The sequence below is a fragment of the Plectropomus leopardus genome, chromosome 4, assembly GCF_008729295.1.
Source record: "Plectropomus leopardus isolate mb chromosome 4, YSFRI_Pleo_2.0, whole genome shotgun sequence".
NCBI classification, from domain to species: Eukaryota; Metazoa; Chordata; class Actinopteri; order Perciformes; family Serranidae; genus Plectropomus; species Plectropomus leopardus.
Genome location: NC_056466.1, coordinates 3435417 through 3449839, shown reverse-complemented (window position 1 = coordinate 3449839; position 14423 = coordinate 3435417). Strand labels below are relative to the sequence as shown.

The following is a 14423-nucleotide window of genomic DNA, read 5'->3' as shown; positions in this document are numbered from 1 at the left end:
TACAGCAACACGTCCGCAGACCTGGTCTACTATTGGATTGGGGATTTTGACAGGAATGTGACTCAAAAGCAATCAAAGAGCAGAGGAAGGATCTGAGGGGACAGCATTCAAGACAGAACAGAGGGGAAATGAGTGCGAGGATCAGACTTCAAGCTGGAGCCCAGGAAACCCGTGAAAGCAACGATATATTTGAGCGAAAGCCCACATTGCAAGCAGCGGCATTTTGAGTGTAAGGGAAGGGCAAACAAACAAAATCTGCAAGTGGAATAAATAAATATTGCTCATAAATTACGCAAACCAAGCTCCAGATAAAAGATGAGTTTAACACCATTAAATTGGCCGTAGGTGTGAATATGACTGTGATTGGTTGTCTGTCTTTGTGTGACAGCCCTGTGATAGTCCGGTGACCGGGGTGGACTCCGCCTCTCGCCCAGTGTCAGCTGGGATAGGCTCCTGCACTGACAGAGCGGTGCTATTTGAAATGCTCAGAGTTAGGGGAGGTGTAATATGTGATGAGTTGTGATGAGAACCTGTCATTTCTTCTTTGAATTATCTTCTAACTGCTAACAGCTGCTTTTTAAACTCCTGTGGTGAGTCACATGCATAACACATCATCAAAACATCACACTGGTGCCATCCATGATCCCGTCCTGCCAGCTGTTAATACAGTACAGAGTGTACTATTGGCATGATCCAAACTCATCGCACCAATACAAACCTGACATATCACATGGAAATATAAGTCAAGACAATATCATAACAAACAGAAAGCTTTTAGCAAGATATAATGAACACAGTGGCCACAAATTTTAAATGTCAGTAACCAAAAGATCCCTGAGTGGTATAGTGAAATTTAAATTGACATGTGGAGTAAGTGTGGTGTGCTAAAGTTTTCTTTATTAAAATGTAACATGCTATTGTTACACCCTGAAAAGGGGAGATATCAATAAAGATGCTCGGACACAATGTTTCCTCTCTGGCAGCTTCGTTGAGAATGTGACTTTGTTTCAAAAGTATTTACAAAAGTACAAATGTTTCTTTAAACATGAATATTATAATGTCACAAAATATGCATTTTCCCAGTCCATGTTCCACATTTCTTCTGGCCTTAACAGGCAAGTATATTTTCACATTTTCCTTTAACAGGTAAGCACTTTAAAATCTCATACTTTCCTTTTAACAGGTTAACTTAAACACCACAGATAAATGACTGTGAAACTGTCTTTTAAAATAATAAACATCAACTTAAATTATTGCAAATTAAATTAATTGTAAATAAACAAAATATATCTTAAACATTTGTGTCACGTCTTTGTCAAATTCCTTGTTTCTGAAACAGTCACTGTGTGAAGCTCATAAATGATGTATTAACTATTAAAACACACAAACACATGAACAGCATCATGCTATAAAACATTAACACAAGCCAAATGCACGCCATGTGCGTCTCACGCATGCGTCCACGAGGAGGACGCAGTTAAGCTAACTGTTTTAACAATATGCCATTTGGGCGTTCAAACATAAAAATAATACCTTGAACATGCTCACAATGCAGTCATCATGCTCATAAAGCACACACAGAGCGACTCACAGAACATAAACGCTCGTTTCATACCTGAAAAGGGGAGATATCAATAAAGATGCTCCGACACGATGCTTCCTCTCTGGCAGCTTCATGACGCATCGTGGCCGAGAGCTCCCCCTTCCGGCCTCTGCAGGCATAACTAATCAATCACGATCAATCTCTAAAGGCTTAACAGGTAGATCCCAGATACACTCATCTGACAGGTATACTTATAACCGTTTTAACCTTGTTTTTAACTATTTTAAGCTCTTTCGTAGCACTTAAAATTTTAACAGCTTTCACAATTTTAATCTCATCCACAATGAATTTGAAAATTAATAATCATGAAAGAGTTTTATAGTTACAGCATCCATTTATAAATGACTTCTCCTTTTTACTGTTTTAGATGACCGTTCTTTAATGACTGATTTTATAAAGTGTTTTAAAACTGATTTTAGTGATTTTGCTGCTTTAAGAAATGATCAATTATCAGTTTCTTAACAAAAATAAATCTATCACACTATCACACCAAAAAGCCAGTAAAAATTGACTCATGGTATGTGAATTAACAGACTAAAATTGCCCCATCTGAGCTTCTGCGTTTTGATAAGCCAACGGCAGGAGGAAATATTTTACTAAGTAACTAACATAAAATTACTGTTAAAGTCAGGGGACATTTACATATGAAAATACTCCGAACCCCAAGGACAGAAGACACCAGAGCCAGTGATAAAAACAAAAAAAAAAATCATTTAGGTCTTGTCTTCCATTGGAGGAGCACTGTTCGAGTCTAACTGAGGTTCAATAAGCCTAAATTTTACTAGTAAACTCCCAACACACACACACACACAAGCACACACTACACACAAACACACACACACACACACACACACATATAAAGTGATAACCGTTATAGCAAACATTACTCAGTGGTTATTCACAGGTTTAACTGTTTTGCTGTTGGTGTGAGATTATTGGCTCTGAGTTGGATGTTGACTGCTGCTGTTGTTAGTTCCTGCTGCTGAGTGGCTATTCCTTATGGACTTTACTGGTTGGACTGGTTAGGTTTAGGCAAGGATAGTAGGATGGCTTGGGCCTGCAGTAAAAATACACAGTAACATTTTTACTGCTTTAAAGAAATTCTTTAAATCAAATTTAAAACTAAACTCCAACTTTTACTAATGTTTTGATGTTTGATGTTACACTTTTAATCTGTGTTCATGCACAATGATACATGAGTCCATATTGGGCTTCTCTGCCTGCTGATGAAAAAAAGCAACTTAGGTGACAGTTTTGTTTTTTTTCTTTTCTTTTCTCTTTGTACCTCAGAGTCATTTCCCTCACACTTGATAAGTAATCAAAATTTTGCAAAACTGCAGACCTTTGTACCCAGTAGGATTGAGATAATAAACCTTCATGGTGATTGGTGGCTCAGAGGCCAGCAGGACAGCGTAACAGATTTAAAAAGGCACCGCTGTAGCATCAGGAGGGCGGTCATCGAACGAGATGGGTGGCATAACACGTCTTCTCCTTCTGCTGTGGGTTGGTGAGTAGTTAACTATTGCTTACACGTCTTTACTTTAAGTATTTTATAAGGCTTGAAGTAACATTTAATGTATTTGATTTGAGTTATTCCATAAGACATGCTGTTATTACACCTCTCACTCTCTTTTTCCTTGTCACTTTTACCATAATCAGATCTTAAGGGGGTCCAGATATTGATTATGTATTCTGGGTCCATTCAGAATTTTAAAAGTAAGCCATGTCAGTTTAAAATCAATCCCAAAATGCACAAGAAGGCTGTGCAATGTGATCTCTTATTCTGGTGCTCATTTATATTCTGACAGCTTAACTTCAGACCAGTTAGATTTGTGAAGTGGCCTCTAACTGAAGACACTTCTCGGATATGCATTTCAGCCATTACGGTTGTTTTGTATGTTCCTAAATCACTCCCTTCTTTTTCCTATAGATGCCATTTAGAAGTTTAGGTTGATGTGCCTCCAGTTTGGTCTGGATGCAGACGCAGTGGCCAGATTGAAGTTTTGCAACCAGCTAATTGCATCAGGAACGTGCCAAACGCACACTCGTGTGCAGGCTCCCTTAGCACACCTGTTGGGCTCTTGGAAACAGGGTGGGATCAGTATTAGTTATTGCTGCTGGGTGCATTAAAGGCTGTGGCAATCATGGCTTATTATATGAGAGGTTTTTCAGGTTCCAAACTTAAGTTTAAAAATGATTTCCTTCCAAAGTCCCAGGCAACAATAAGTTTCCTCTGAGGAAATCCTTGTCACGTCATGTTTCTCATCACAGCCTCATATCTATCTGTACTATAATTCAGAATGTGTCCATTAATACATACATCATACTGAAACCCTTCACCTTACTCTGTATTCCTCAGCTCCACAGAGGAACTCATGCAATAAAGAAGAGCGTTTTCTTTGTGTTTGAATGAAATTTTGCTTTATACTAAATAAGTAAATAAAATGTATTTCAGTGACCATAGTGATATTTATGTAAAGCGACCTGTTATTACTGCTGTTTCAGGTCATTATGTAACAAAGTGTGGCTGTCGGGACACAGATGTCGGTATTCTGACACAGAAGTTGAAGTTCTTAGTGTTGCATTAGGTTATTTTGGATGTGAAATCAATTGTTATTGCAGAGCTGCAGTGAAGAGTAGGTACTGTCTAAAACAGTTCTGCAAAAGTGAACCCAGTGAAGAGAAATGTGTTAACAATTGGAAAAAAAAACACTGTAATACTTAGCTTCCATTGAAACACTCTTTCTGCACAGTTCACCCCGTATATTAACTCAGAGTGAAAAAGTTGTTATCTCTAATTTACAGAAGGACTTCTGTGTTTCAGGTGTTACAGTGAGCTCAGCAATGGATCTGCAGAAGAGAATCATTGGGGGTGAAACGTGTAACGACAATCGGCGGCGCTACCATGTCAAAATAATAAATGAAGACGATGATTTATTATGTGGTGGATCTCTAATCAGTAACAAGTGGATTCTTACTGCAGCTCACTGCCGGGAAGGGTGAGACGTAACAATCTTTACCTCAGAACCTGCATTTTTCTTACTCATGAGCTTATTCTGCAAGTCCTGAATCAAAACTATGGCATCACCAAACTCCAAACTCTGCTAATGTTCATGTTTAGTAATCACTGGGCAATAATATTACATTATGATGCATTCATAGTAATTCACTGATGTTGTGCTTTAACTTATTCTTGTTTATAGGCATATGACAGCAGTTTTAGGTGTGCATTCAGGTCAGACAACAGAAGTGAAAATCTCAACATTTGAGATCTACACCGACAGCCAGGGCAGGCAGCATGACATCATGCTGCTGCAGCTACCCAATCCCACTGACATTACCCCCGTAACACTTCCTAGCTGCCAAAGTCGTCCCAGTGTGTAAGTTGTGACCTTTCTCCTCTGTTAAATCTAAAAGTGCTATTGTTGAGGGACCATAAAATGTGTTATTCCTTTGGAATCTTTTTCAAAATGTAAAGTCATTCATTGTGAATGTAGTTTCTGTTAATCGATCACACGTTTTAAAAGAAAACTGAACAAAGAACATGTTTGTCTTTTTATTGTATTTCAGAGGTGCAACAGTTGAGATTGCAGGTCACGGACCCATAGACCCAGGCCTCAACAATGACAAAGGTGAGATGAACCTTGTTTAGTCATGATAATGATTATTGACATTTGTTACATTTGTTCCTGTTTTTGTCTGTATGTTTGGTAACATTGGTGACACATAGATATACATTTTTATTTGCTCATTAAATTCTCTCTATACATATTTTTTTTAAAAAATATTTCTATATATTTTCCTTAAAAGCCAAACCATTTTTGTCACATCTTTCTAACTAAGCAGATAACCAAGATGCTGTTTTATACTAAAGAAAAGATGTTTGAATAGTTTTTTTAAAGTATAAGTAGTCAGACTCCACTTTAATTTTCTTCATTTTAGGTGCTCTCCATTTCCGCAGTTAAATATGAGTTTCAGGTTATAAAAGATTGTATTTACAAAATTTGAGTTGAACAAAAATCAAACATTTATGATTATTCATAATTGTTCGTTATTTTATATGAATGTGTTAATCCAGTTTTAAGTTTTGATTTTACTGTTATTTTCATGTATTTGAAAAGTGCAGGAAAAAAGTCTGTAATGTAAACAGGAAAAATTCTGTCAAATTACAGATTATTTTTCCGGCATGGAACATATTGAATCAGACGACCTCCAATGTTTAGAGACCACGGTTGTCGACTGTAAGAATCTCAGAGAGCTGATTAAAGGCCCACGCCCAGACAAACTGTATCAACACTGGTTCTGTGCCTTCAAGGAAAATGTGGACTTAGGCAAAGTAAGTTGAAGTGGCCTCCGATCTTATATCTCTCTTTTTTTTTTAAACAGTCATTGCAATCTTTCACCAATGTAATACAACACGTGAAGTATTTCAACAAATGACGTAAAATATCTGTGACAAACAATGTCTCTCTTACAGGGTGACTCTGGTGGAGGAGTGGTGTATAATGACCAAATCTACGGTGTCCATTCATTCTCCGGTGACCCAAAGTATTACTTTCGAGCACCAGTTGGCTTTATGGATGTCTGTGCGTATATGGAGTGGATCAATACTGTTATAAGGAGACAGTAACTTTGTCTCATGTGGTTAACTGTGAAATGTCCTGTGATTTAACATTTCATGTGTAAAAACTGAAAAAAAAGAAAACTGTTGAGTTACTCTGAATTTACAGTTGTTACATTTATAACTGATAAGTTTTATTTAAATGTTTAACTATTATTTGTAAAGCCATTTTAGGCAAACAATAATTGTGATTATGCAGCATAATTGTAGTTTCAAGGTAGCATTTGTTAAATGTTAGTTTACATATTCTTGCTGTCAAAACAATTAAAAAGTTATATTTTTTCTAAAAAGAAAAACACTAACTACTGTTTTTACAAATTGAAATTTGGAAAAGCACTATTGTACATTTCACTTGCATAAATTTAATGTATTTTTCCTGTTAGTACAGTACAGCAGTCTGCTAAAAAAGTACTAACGATGACAAATATGACTGTTTACTACAAGATTGTGTGAGCTCAAATAAAATGAAGATGACTCAGCATTTAACAGACTCGTTGTTTGTCATTTGGAGTCGTGTTTCTTATTAAGTTAAGGCTAATATATATACTGTATAGTAGATACTCTACTACTATACATACTCGAAAATAAGTGGACACTTATGCTGAATTTGAAAATATATTCCCTCAAAGGGTTTCTTGAGAGATTGTGTTCACGAGAATGGGAATAATACAGATATTGTAAACGAGGTTGTACGTGTCTAGATAATATCATATCTATTCATTTTGTACTATGTGACTTATTGATGATAATCTGATTACACTGTAAGCTTGTTTACATTTCAAAGGCAGTTTTCAACTCTTTGTCCTGACTTTGCAGATTAGAAGTTGTGGTGTAAAGAAGGGAAGCAGTTAACATATAGGCTGTTCAATCTTTATTCATCGTGATTAAAAAAAGCAATACAATATGAGATTACAATTAATTGCATCAAACACAGACTTGTTTGCCTTGAAAACGGTCTTCCCATTGACTCTTAACAAAAACTTCATCAGCTAATAAGTTTAAAAAGGTGTTTTTTATTGCAGAATTGCTGTAAGAATCTCTTCACAGAATGATTGTGTCGTTCATTCACTCTCACCATTGCTGCCTGCAGCAGCTGTCATCCCCTTAAGAAATAGCAGCCTGTTCTCGTTCTGAACTTGCTAAATACTGTTGCTTTTGCAGTAATTTTGGCAAAAGATCCTGACGCCAAAACCAACCTTTCACTGTATGATACACCCCAAGGCAGCATCAGCCGCAAACCAGCTGGACAGAACCAGTTACAATGTTATGATATGCTGCCAAATGACTGGATGTCACCTGCTACCGAACTGAATCGCAGTGTTATTACATATAATAATTTAGTTCACTTTTATTCTCGAAGCTCCAGACACATAGTGCCGCTTACTGCTGCACCCACCAGATAATACCTTGTTGATGTGGTCTTAAAAGTTCATGTTCACAAAGTGCATGTAGATGAGATTGGTGAACTTTTACTTTATGCTACAGTGACAAGGATATACAGATTGATTCGACAAGTCAAGGACATTTTATTTGACTTAAGCCTTGAAGGTGTTAAACACCATGTAGAGTGAACAGTGTAGGGTTCAGGGCCATTTGTGTAAATTACATGCAACATCATGCTCTCGCGTTTTGAATATTTCGTCCCCTTCTCACTTATGCCATGAGGGTGACCGCATGTTCAACTTGGTGAAATCTTTATGTTCAATCTGTATGTCAGGATGAAGAGTCAAAGCAGCACAAGCTCTCTAAAGGGAATCTGTACCCATATGAGAGCAAGTGCCATCTCCACAAACAGAGCTAAACAAGGGCAACAGTGCTGACGGATCCAATGCGTTGATTAAGGGGGCATAGAAGAGTAGGTGCTACGCTTCTGCAACAATGCTGTCCTGATATCATCAGTAACTGAATGGCAATGAGCTAGTCGATATAGACATACAATAACATACACTAAGACCAGACTGTGACTGCACCATGATTTAGGGTCAACTTAAATTTAATTTATTCTTAAACCACATTTAAGAAGAAAGTATTTAGTGCAAAAACTCACAAGAGCATTTTCATAACAGTATAATTTTACTGCCGTTACTTTATGGAGGTTAAGGGCAGGAACTGTTGATAAGCGATCCAAACTTTGCATAAATGTGTAAAGGTTTGCAGCCAATAGGCTTGTGTCCATAAGCCTTTACGAGGTGATTGGTAGCTGCTGCTGTTGTTTCAGAGAGGCAGTCATCAGATGGTGAATGGCACCAATGTCTCATCTGATGCTTCTCCCTTTGCTGTGCGTTGGTGAGTTTTCAAATATTTAACATCTACATAGTGGTTTGCACTTTTAGTGCTCTAATGATACCATATGTTACTGTTTTTGTATTATGTTGCATTTTTTAAATGTCTAGATAACCTATTACGTCAGTATTGCACCTCTCACTCTACTTACCCTGGTACTATCAGCGTGTGCCAATGCCAATGGATGGTGCGTTAATATGAAAGTTACTGCATATATTATACTGCATCAGGACAACCTAGAGTATTTGTCTACGAGGTTTGGGAGGACATGTGTGTGCTTAAGTTACATGATTGGACTTGAGTCAGACTAATTTGGTGGCTTCAGATATCAATGGCGACTTCACATGCAAAACTTTTGACATGAAAATACTTTATACCTTCCTCAAAGCCCAAAATTAGAAAGGTTGTTTAAGGGATGTGCCATTAATCATTTCATTTTGAGTTGTCACTTATTCCCCAAATTTCACTTTGTTTGTTTTAACCAATCAATGACTCAGTCCCTTGGCCTTAAGGTGTGGGTTCCTGATCGAATTGTAATTATTTTATTTTATTTTATTTTATTTTATTTTATTTTCAGTCAGTCAGTCATTTTCTGTAACCGCTTGTCCTCGTAAGGGTTGCGGGGGGCTGGAGCCAATCCCAGCCAGACTATCGCAGGGCCGACACATATAGACGAACAACCATACACACTCACAGTCACACCTAAGGGCAATTTAGAGTCACCAATTAACCTGAGCTGCATGTCTTTGGACTGTGGGAGGAAGCCGGAGACCCCAGAGAGAACCCACAGAACATGCAAACTCCACACAGAAGGGCCCCCGCCCGGACCGAACCCCATTCCAACCGGGGACCCTCTTGCTGTGAGGCAACAGTGCTAACCACAAAGCCACCGTACTGCCCCTTTATTTTATTTTATTTTATTTTATTTTATTTTATTTTATTTTTTACAGGGACAGTGCACAATTGCACCACAGTTAGCTAGCAGCTAAATAATTGTGTCTGTTGTCCCTGGGCAGGTAAAAAAAAAAAAAAAAAAAGCGACACAAAAACAAAGAACAGCAAGTAGCCTACAAAACCTGTTCTGCTGGTCAAAGGTCAAGGTCTATAAAGTTCAAAGCACAAAGCTCTAGTAAGTGTGATACTTCCTTCTAGTACAGTTGAAATCCAACTCTGAGCAATAAATCAAAACCTATACTGACAAAGAGGTAGTGACTCTTAACACATCTGGTGGAGGATTTCCTCTTTCAGGTGTCTCAGTGAGCAAAGGGGCAGATCTGCAGACGAGAATCATCAGAGGTGAACCATGTGAGCGTCCGTTCCATGTCAAACTCAGAGTCACTGCTGGTGGATCTTCCTCTTTGTGTGGTGGCTCTCTGATCAGTGACCGATGGATTTTGACTGCTGCTCACTGTTTGAAGCCGGGAAGGTGAGCAAACAACATGCAGGATCTATAACAACATCCAGAGTAGTGCAGGGTATAATCAGATTAACATAAATGAATTGTGTTCTTGAAGAGAAGTATATACGAAACAGATGAGGAGCTGGAATTTGATGATTGATTAGATGTACTTTATCACGCAATATTCATCTTTGACCTCTTCCCATGTGCAGGACTATGTTTGCAAATTTACCAGTGCATCCAGGGAGTCCAGCACAAGAAGTGGAAATAACAGCAGAACCTGTGATCTATACAGACAAAGACGACAACAGTCGCACAAGATCCCACGATCTCATGCTGCTGCAGCTTCCCAGCCCCTCTGACAGTCAACCTGTAGCTCTTCCAGACTGTGAATATCAACCTAAAATGTGAGTTCTGACCTTTCCAATTTAGATTTTATTTTTAAATCTGTGAAGTATTTTTTGGGGGAATATTCAATTCAGTCAGGAGAATCTTTCTATTTTTAAAAAATTGCTTGAAGACCTACCTCTTGCGAGAGCATTTACTCACCTAGCATGCTCTTTCTAATTATAGTAATAGTGTAGCAGCATGAATACTTGCATTAAATGCTAATATTGAAACAACCAAACCACTTCATTCTTTGTTGTTGGTGTATTTTTTAGGGTTGAGATCGCAGGTCACGCTGCCACTACTGGGGGTCCTAATGATGAAAGGAGTGAGATTATTTCTGATAATTTAATCATACTTTTTTTTGTTAATTTTACTGTAGATTCACAGGTTGTCTCAGTTTTGCAGGTGTATGTTTTGTGAAACATACACCTGCCTCTGTGCTGAGACAGACTTATTTATTTATTTGACGCCGTCCTGCATGAGGATGAATATATATATATAAACAAAATGTTTATTTTTTGTTTATTTAGAAATACTTTGTTTATTAAAAATTATTCAGATAAGTTGAGATGTATTTATGTACTATGTACTACTTATGAACTTTTTGTTGTTCTTTTACTTTTCTTGAGGACCTGGTCAATCACCTACTCTCCACTGTGCAGACACTGAAGTTGTCGACTGTGAAGATCTCCAAAATACTCTGCAGACACTTTTCCCAAAGGTCTATCGCGTCAAGGTGTATCAACACTGGTTCTGTGGAAAATCACCTACAGTGGACGTATGTTATGTGAGTTGACATGCTCTTTAATATGTACTCTCATTTTCTTCATTAAAGTTTTAAGATAAGGGACACATTTTAATATTTATTTCTCTCACAGGGAGATTCTGGTGGAGGAGTGGTGTACAAAGATAAAATTTACGGCGTCATTTCTTTTCTTGGGGATCCTGACCGTGTGTGTAGGAAGGCAGCTGCATTCATGGACCTCTGCAATCCAGAATACGCAACATGGATCAACCAAACTATTACCTAAGCGGGAAAAAAATGATGCGGTTAACTGCAGAGGCTCTTTCATAATGAATGCTCAATGAGAAACTTTTTGAGTTTTTTTTGTACTTTTTATTAATTTCTTGCTCATTCCAAGTCTTGTTTGCCTGTTTTTTTCTTGGATTATTATTAGTATTTTTTTTAACTAAATTCAGGTAATTTTTTTTTCTTACTCTTTTCGTACTCATTTTTGGGTCATTTCCACTTCTGTTGCTCATTTCCAATTCCTATTGTTTATGAGAGAAATCAAGCGAATTTGCTTAGGTTTTAAATGGTTAAAAATGAAAAATTCAATTTGATAACAAAGTGCATCTAGTTAAATAAGAAATCTACGTTAGCATTTATTTTTTTTCTAAAATCCAGGTGAACAATATTGTACATTAAAATCCAAAATCTGGGATTTACCCCACAAACTTATTCTGGATAGTTGTAAATGAAGGAAGCCTTGTTCCTAACTTTTAATGGGGTTCGGTTAGTTTAATTTTCAGCTGTTTTCTTTTATGCATCACAATATATGCTATTGGGGTTTTTTCCATCATGAAAACAAATTTAAGATATTATTGTTGTAAACTAACATCCAACTTTAATCCCTTACTTGTTCAATTGGTGATTATTTATATAACACTTAATGTATTTAGCAATAAAGTCCAAAATGCAGACTTACAGGCTTGCAACATAAAAAAAAATGCAAAAATAATCAATTTTCATGTTAAGTTAATTAATGCATTCAGTGGTTTTCAAACGACAGGGTGTAAGTGTGGAGTGATAAACTGTACCTTCTCCACAGCAGAGATTTTGATCTGTTGAACACAGCTTGAAACTGCTGGAACAGAGCCATCATTAATATTAGCTCCACCTGTGCTTTTTCTGCCATGCCAAGTCAAAACGCCTGCTCTGAAGTCCTACGAATTTGAAAAAGAAATGATGCCCAAGATTAGGGTAAGCAAGATTTTTCAGAAGAAAAAAAAGTAAATTTCCTTCTTTTTCACAACTGTAGTTTTTAAGATGATCATAGTGACACTGGGTGTCGTGCAGTCCTATTGTGAATATCATGTTGAAAAAATGTTAATCTGTCTTTGTGATTGCAGAGCACTTTTTTTAAGTATTCAACCAGACTGCACATTTGAGGGGAAGCTTGAAATGGCAGAACACATTAATGCCTTGTAAAGTCAAGAGTGTCCCTATTGATCCTAATCTGAGCTGTCAGGCGCAAGTTCTCTGTAATCATCAATTCAAGGATAATCTGGTTTGAAAAGGCTGCCCACCTCACTCCTGCAGACCAGGAGCCTTTTTGCTGGCTGTTGTTTGACAAATGGCTAAGCCTCTAAAGAGGCTTTAGGGTGGAAAGAAAGAGAAATTGATTTATTGCAGCAACATGCTTCTCAGATGCACAGATCCATTCAGTCACACCCACTGTATGACATTTAGTTTGCAGTTTGTGCACAAACTGACTGTGTTGTCTGTAGACTGCGTACAGTCAGTTTTACATGTAGAAACTATACATTTATGATAAATTTAGTGTTTCGTTGTTTTCAAGCTGCCTTTAAAATTTAAGGTGACTGAGTTTGAGAAGTAAAAGTGACGTAATTTTGTAATGATTCAAAACGACAAAACTTTTCTTGTTAAATAAACTTGATGCTAATTTAGTTGTACTCAAATACTCGAGTTTATGAACCAAATGATTAAAGTACAGCAGAATTAGGAGAAAGAAGAAAGGTTTATTTGTTTCAAGTCATTACAAAATTACCTCAATTTGTCCTCTCAAATCCAGTTAATTTAATCTTTTAAGGCAGTCAGGGAGCTAACTTATCTAAGTTAAAACAAATACTTTTTGCAGTGTATTTTTTCTCTCTCAGTAATTTTATTGTGTTTTAAGGTTGTTAACAAGTCATGCCTCAGTTTGGCATGTAGGTTCTCTATGCATAGCCTTTGCTTAATGCCATTGCACACTCAATCTTTTGTAAAGATATAACTGATATGATTACACCCTTGTGCACACTGCTCTTAGCAGAACAGTTATTTTTGCACTTTAATACGTAATGCTTTCTTCAGTATCAAATTGCAGAAGTTTTGTAATGTATTGCAAGAGAGTTCTTTAAAAATACTTTGTCATTTGTAAAGGAAAATAGGTCATGACATGACAGCAATAGCTGGTATGAGCAAATCACAAATACCATATGGGATGAACAAATAATAATAATAATAATAATAATAATTTAATAATAATAATAATAATAATAATAATAATAATAATAATAATAATAATAATAATCTGCTTTTGCAGATTTTCTCTGCAGCCACAGACATAAACTAATACCATTTTGGGCAGTACACTATAATACACCTGACACTGTATTTGTATATGCCATGCATTTGTTTTCCTAAAATATCTTCATCTGCAATACAAAAATACATATGCAATGACTAAAGAACAATAAAAAAATGTGAATGTTATTTAAATTAAAATTGAGTTGAAGCAGGAGACACAACATTTAGCTAAAATTAAAAAATCCCACTAAAATATATTTCTGAAGACATTTTTTGGTGAGAAAAAAGTAATGCAGTAACAGAATCTTGGTTTATATTTGATCAGCCTGATTTTACCATTCAATCTAAATTCTGGTGGTCCTGGTGAAATGTGATTCCCTTTGGGCTATACAGAATTTGCTCGCTTACCAACACATGCTGACAAAATAATGCACACACACACTCAGACAAATAATGAGTTATGTTTCCCACCTGGTGGGCTGATGCGTATAACCTCTCCCCCATTTACACCATTAATCAGTTAGCCTCTCTTAATCAGCGCACACAAATAAATCAGTTTGATATCACTGCGCTGATGCCTTGCCCTCTAGTAAAGCAAAGTAAGACAGATGATGCTTGTAGCAGATGGTGGAAATGCAGTCACATATATCAGCGTTACCTTAGACAGACTCTCCACACTGAGCTCTTTTTTTTCAGAGCTGGGATCACTGGATGATGCTGCATGTCTGTTGCTGTAGGAAGCTGTTGGGACTATACTATAATAAATAAAACCACAGATTTTAGCCAAAAATCAGCCACGTGTTTCACCAAAGAG

At 36.9% G+C, this 14423-nt stretch overlaps 2 protein-coding genes across 2 annotated transcripts; both read left to right on the top strand.

The window, feature by feature from the left end:
* The first annotated feature begins 3070 nt into the window (after positions 1–3070).
* LOC121941553 (thrombin-like enzyme elegaxobin-1) lies at positions 3071–6233 on the top strand. The gene is made up of 6 exons (XM_042484377.1): positions 3071–3110; positions 4428–4602; positions 4807–4983; positions 5174–5235; positions 5776–5939; positions 6081–6233. The coding sequence occupies exons 1-6, from the start codon at positions 3071–3073 to the stop codon at positions 6231–6233; spliced, it is 771 nt and encodes a 256-aa protein (XP_042340311.1).
* A 2240-nt stretch (positions 6234–8473) lies between these two features.
* LOC121941590 (kallikrein-6-like) lies at positions 8474–11327 on the top strand. Its single transcript, XM_042484416.1, has 6 exons — positions 8474–8510; positions 9756–9933; positions 10119–10313; positions 10569–10621; positions 10959–11074; positions 11175–11327. Exons 1-6 carry the CDS (start codon positions 8474–8476, stop codon positions 11325–11327), a joined length of 732 nt encoding a protein of 243 aa, XP_042340350.1.
* The last annotated feature ends 3096 nt before the right edge of the window (positions 11328–14423 follow it).

Coding starts and splice junctions, on each gene's coding strand:
- LOC121941590 (XM_042484416.1), top strand. CDS start 8,474: ATGTCTCATCTGATGCTTCTCCCTTTGCTGTGCGTTG. Junction 9,934..10,118: donor CACTGTTTGAAGCCGGGAAG/GTGAGCAAACAA, acceptor TCCCATGTGCAG/GACTATGTTTGCAAATTTAC. Junction 10,314..10,568: donor TGTGAATATCAACCTAAAAT/GTGAGTTCTGAC, acceptor TGTATTTTTTAG/GGTTGAGATCGCAGGTCACG.
- LOC121941553 (XM_042484377.1), top strand. CDS start 3,071: ATGGGTGGCATAACACGTCTTCTCCTTCTGCTGTGGGTTG. Junction 4,984..5,173: donor TGCCAAAGTCGTCCCAGTGT/GTAAGTTGTGAC, acceptor ATTGTATTTCAG/AGGTGCAACAGTTGAGATTG. Junction 5,236..5,775: donor AGGCCTCAACAATGACAAAG/GTGAGATGAACC, acceptor GTCAAATTACAG/ATTATTTTTCCGGCATGGAA.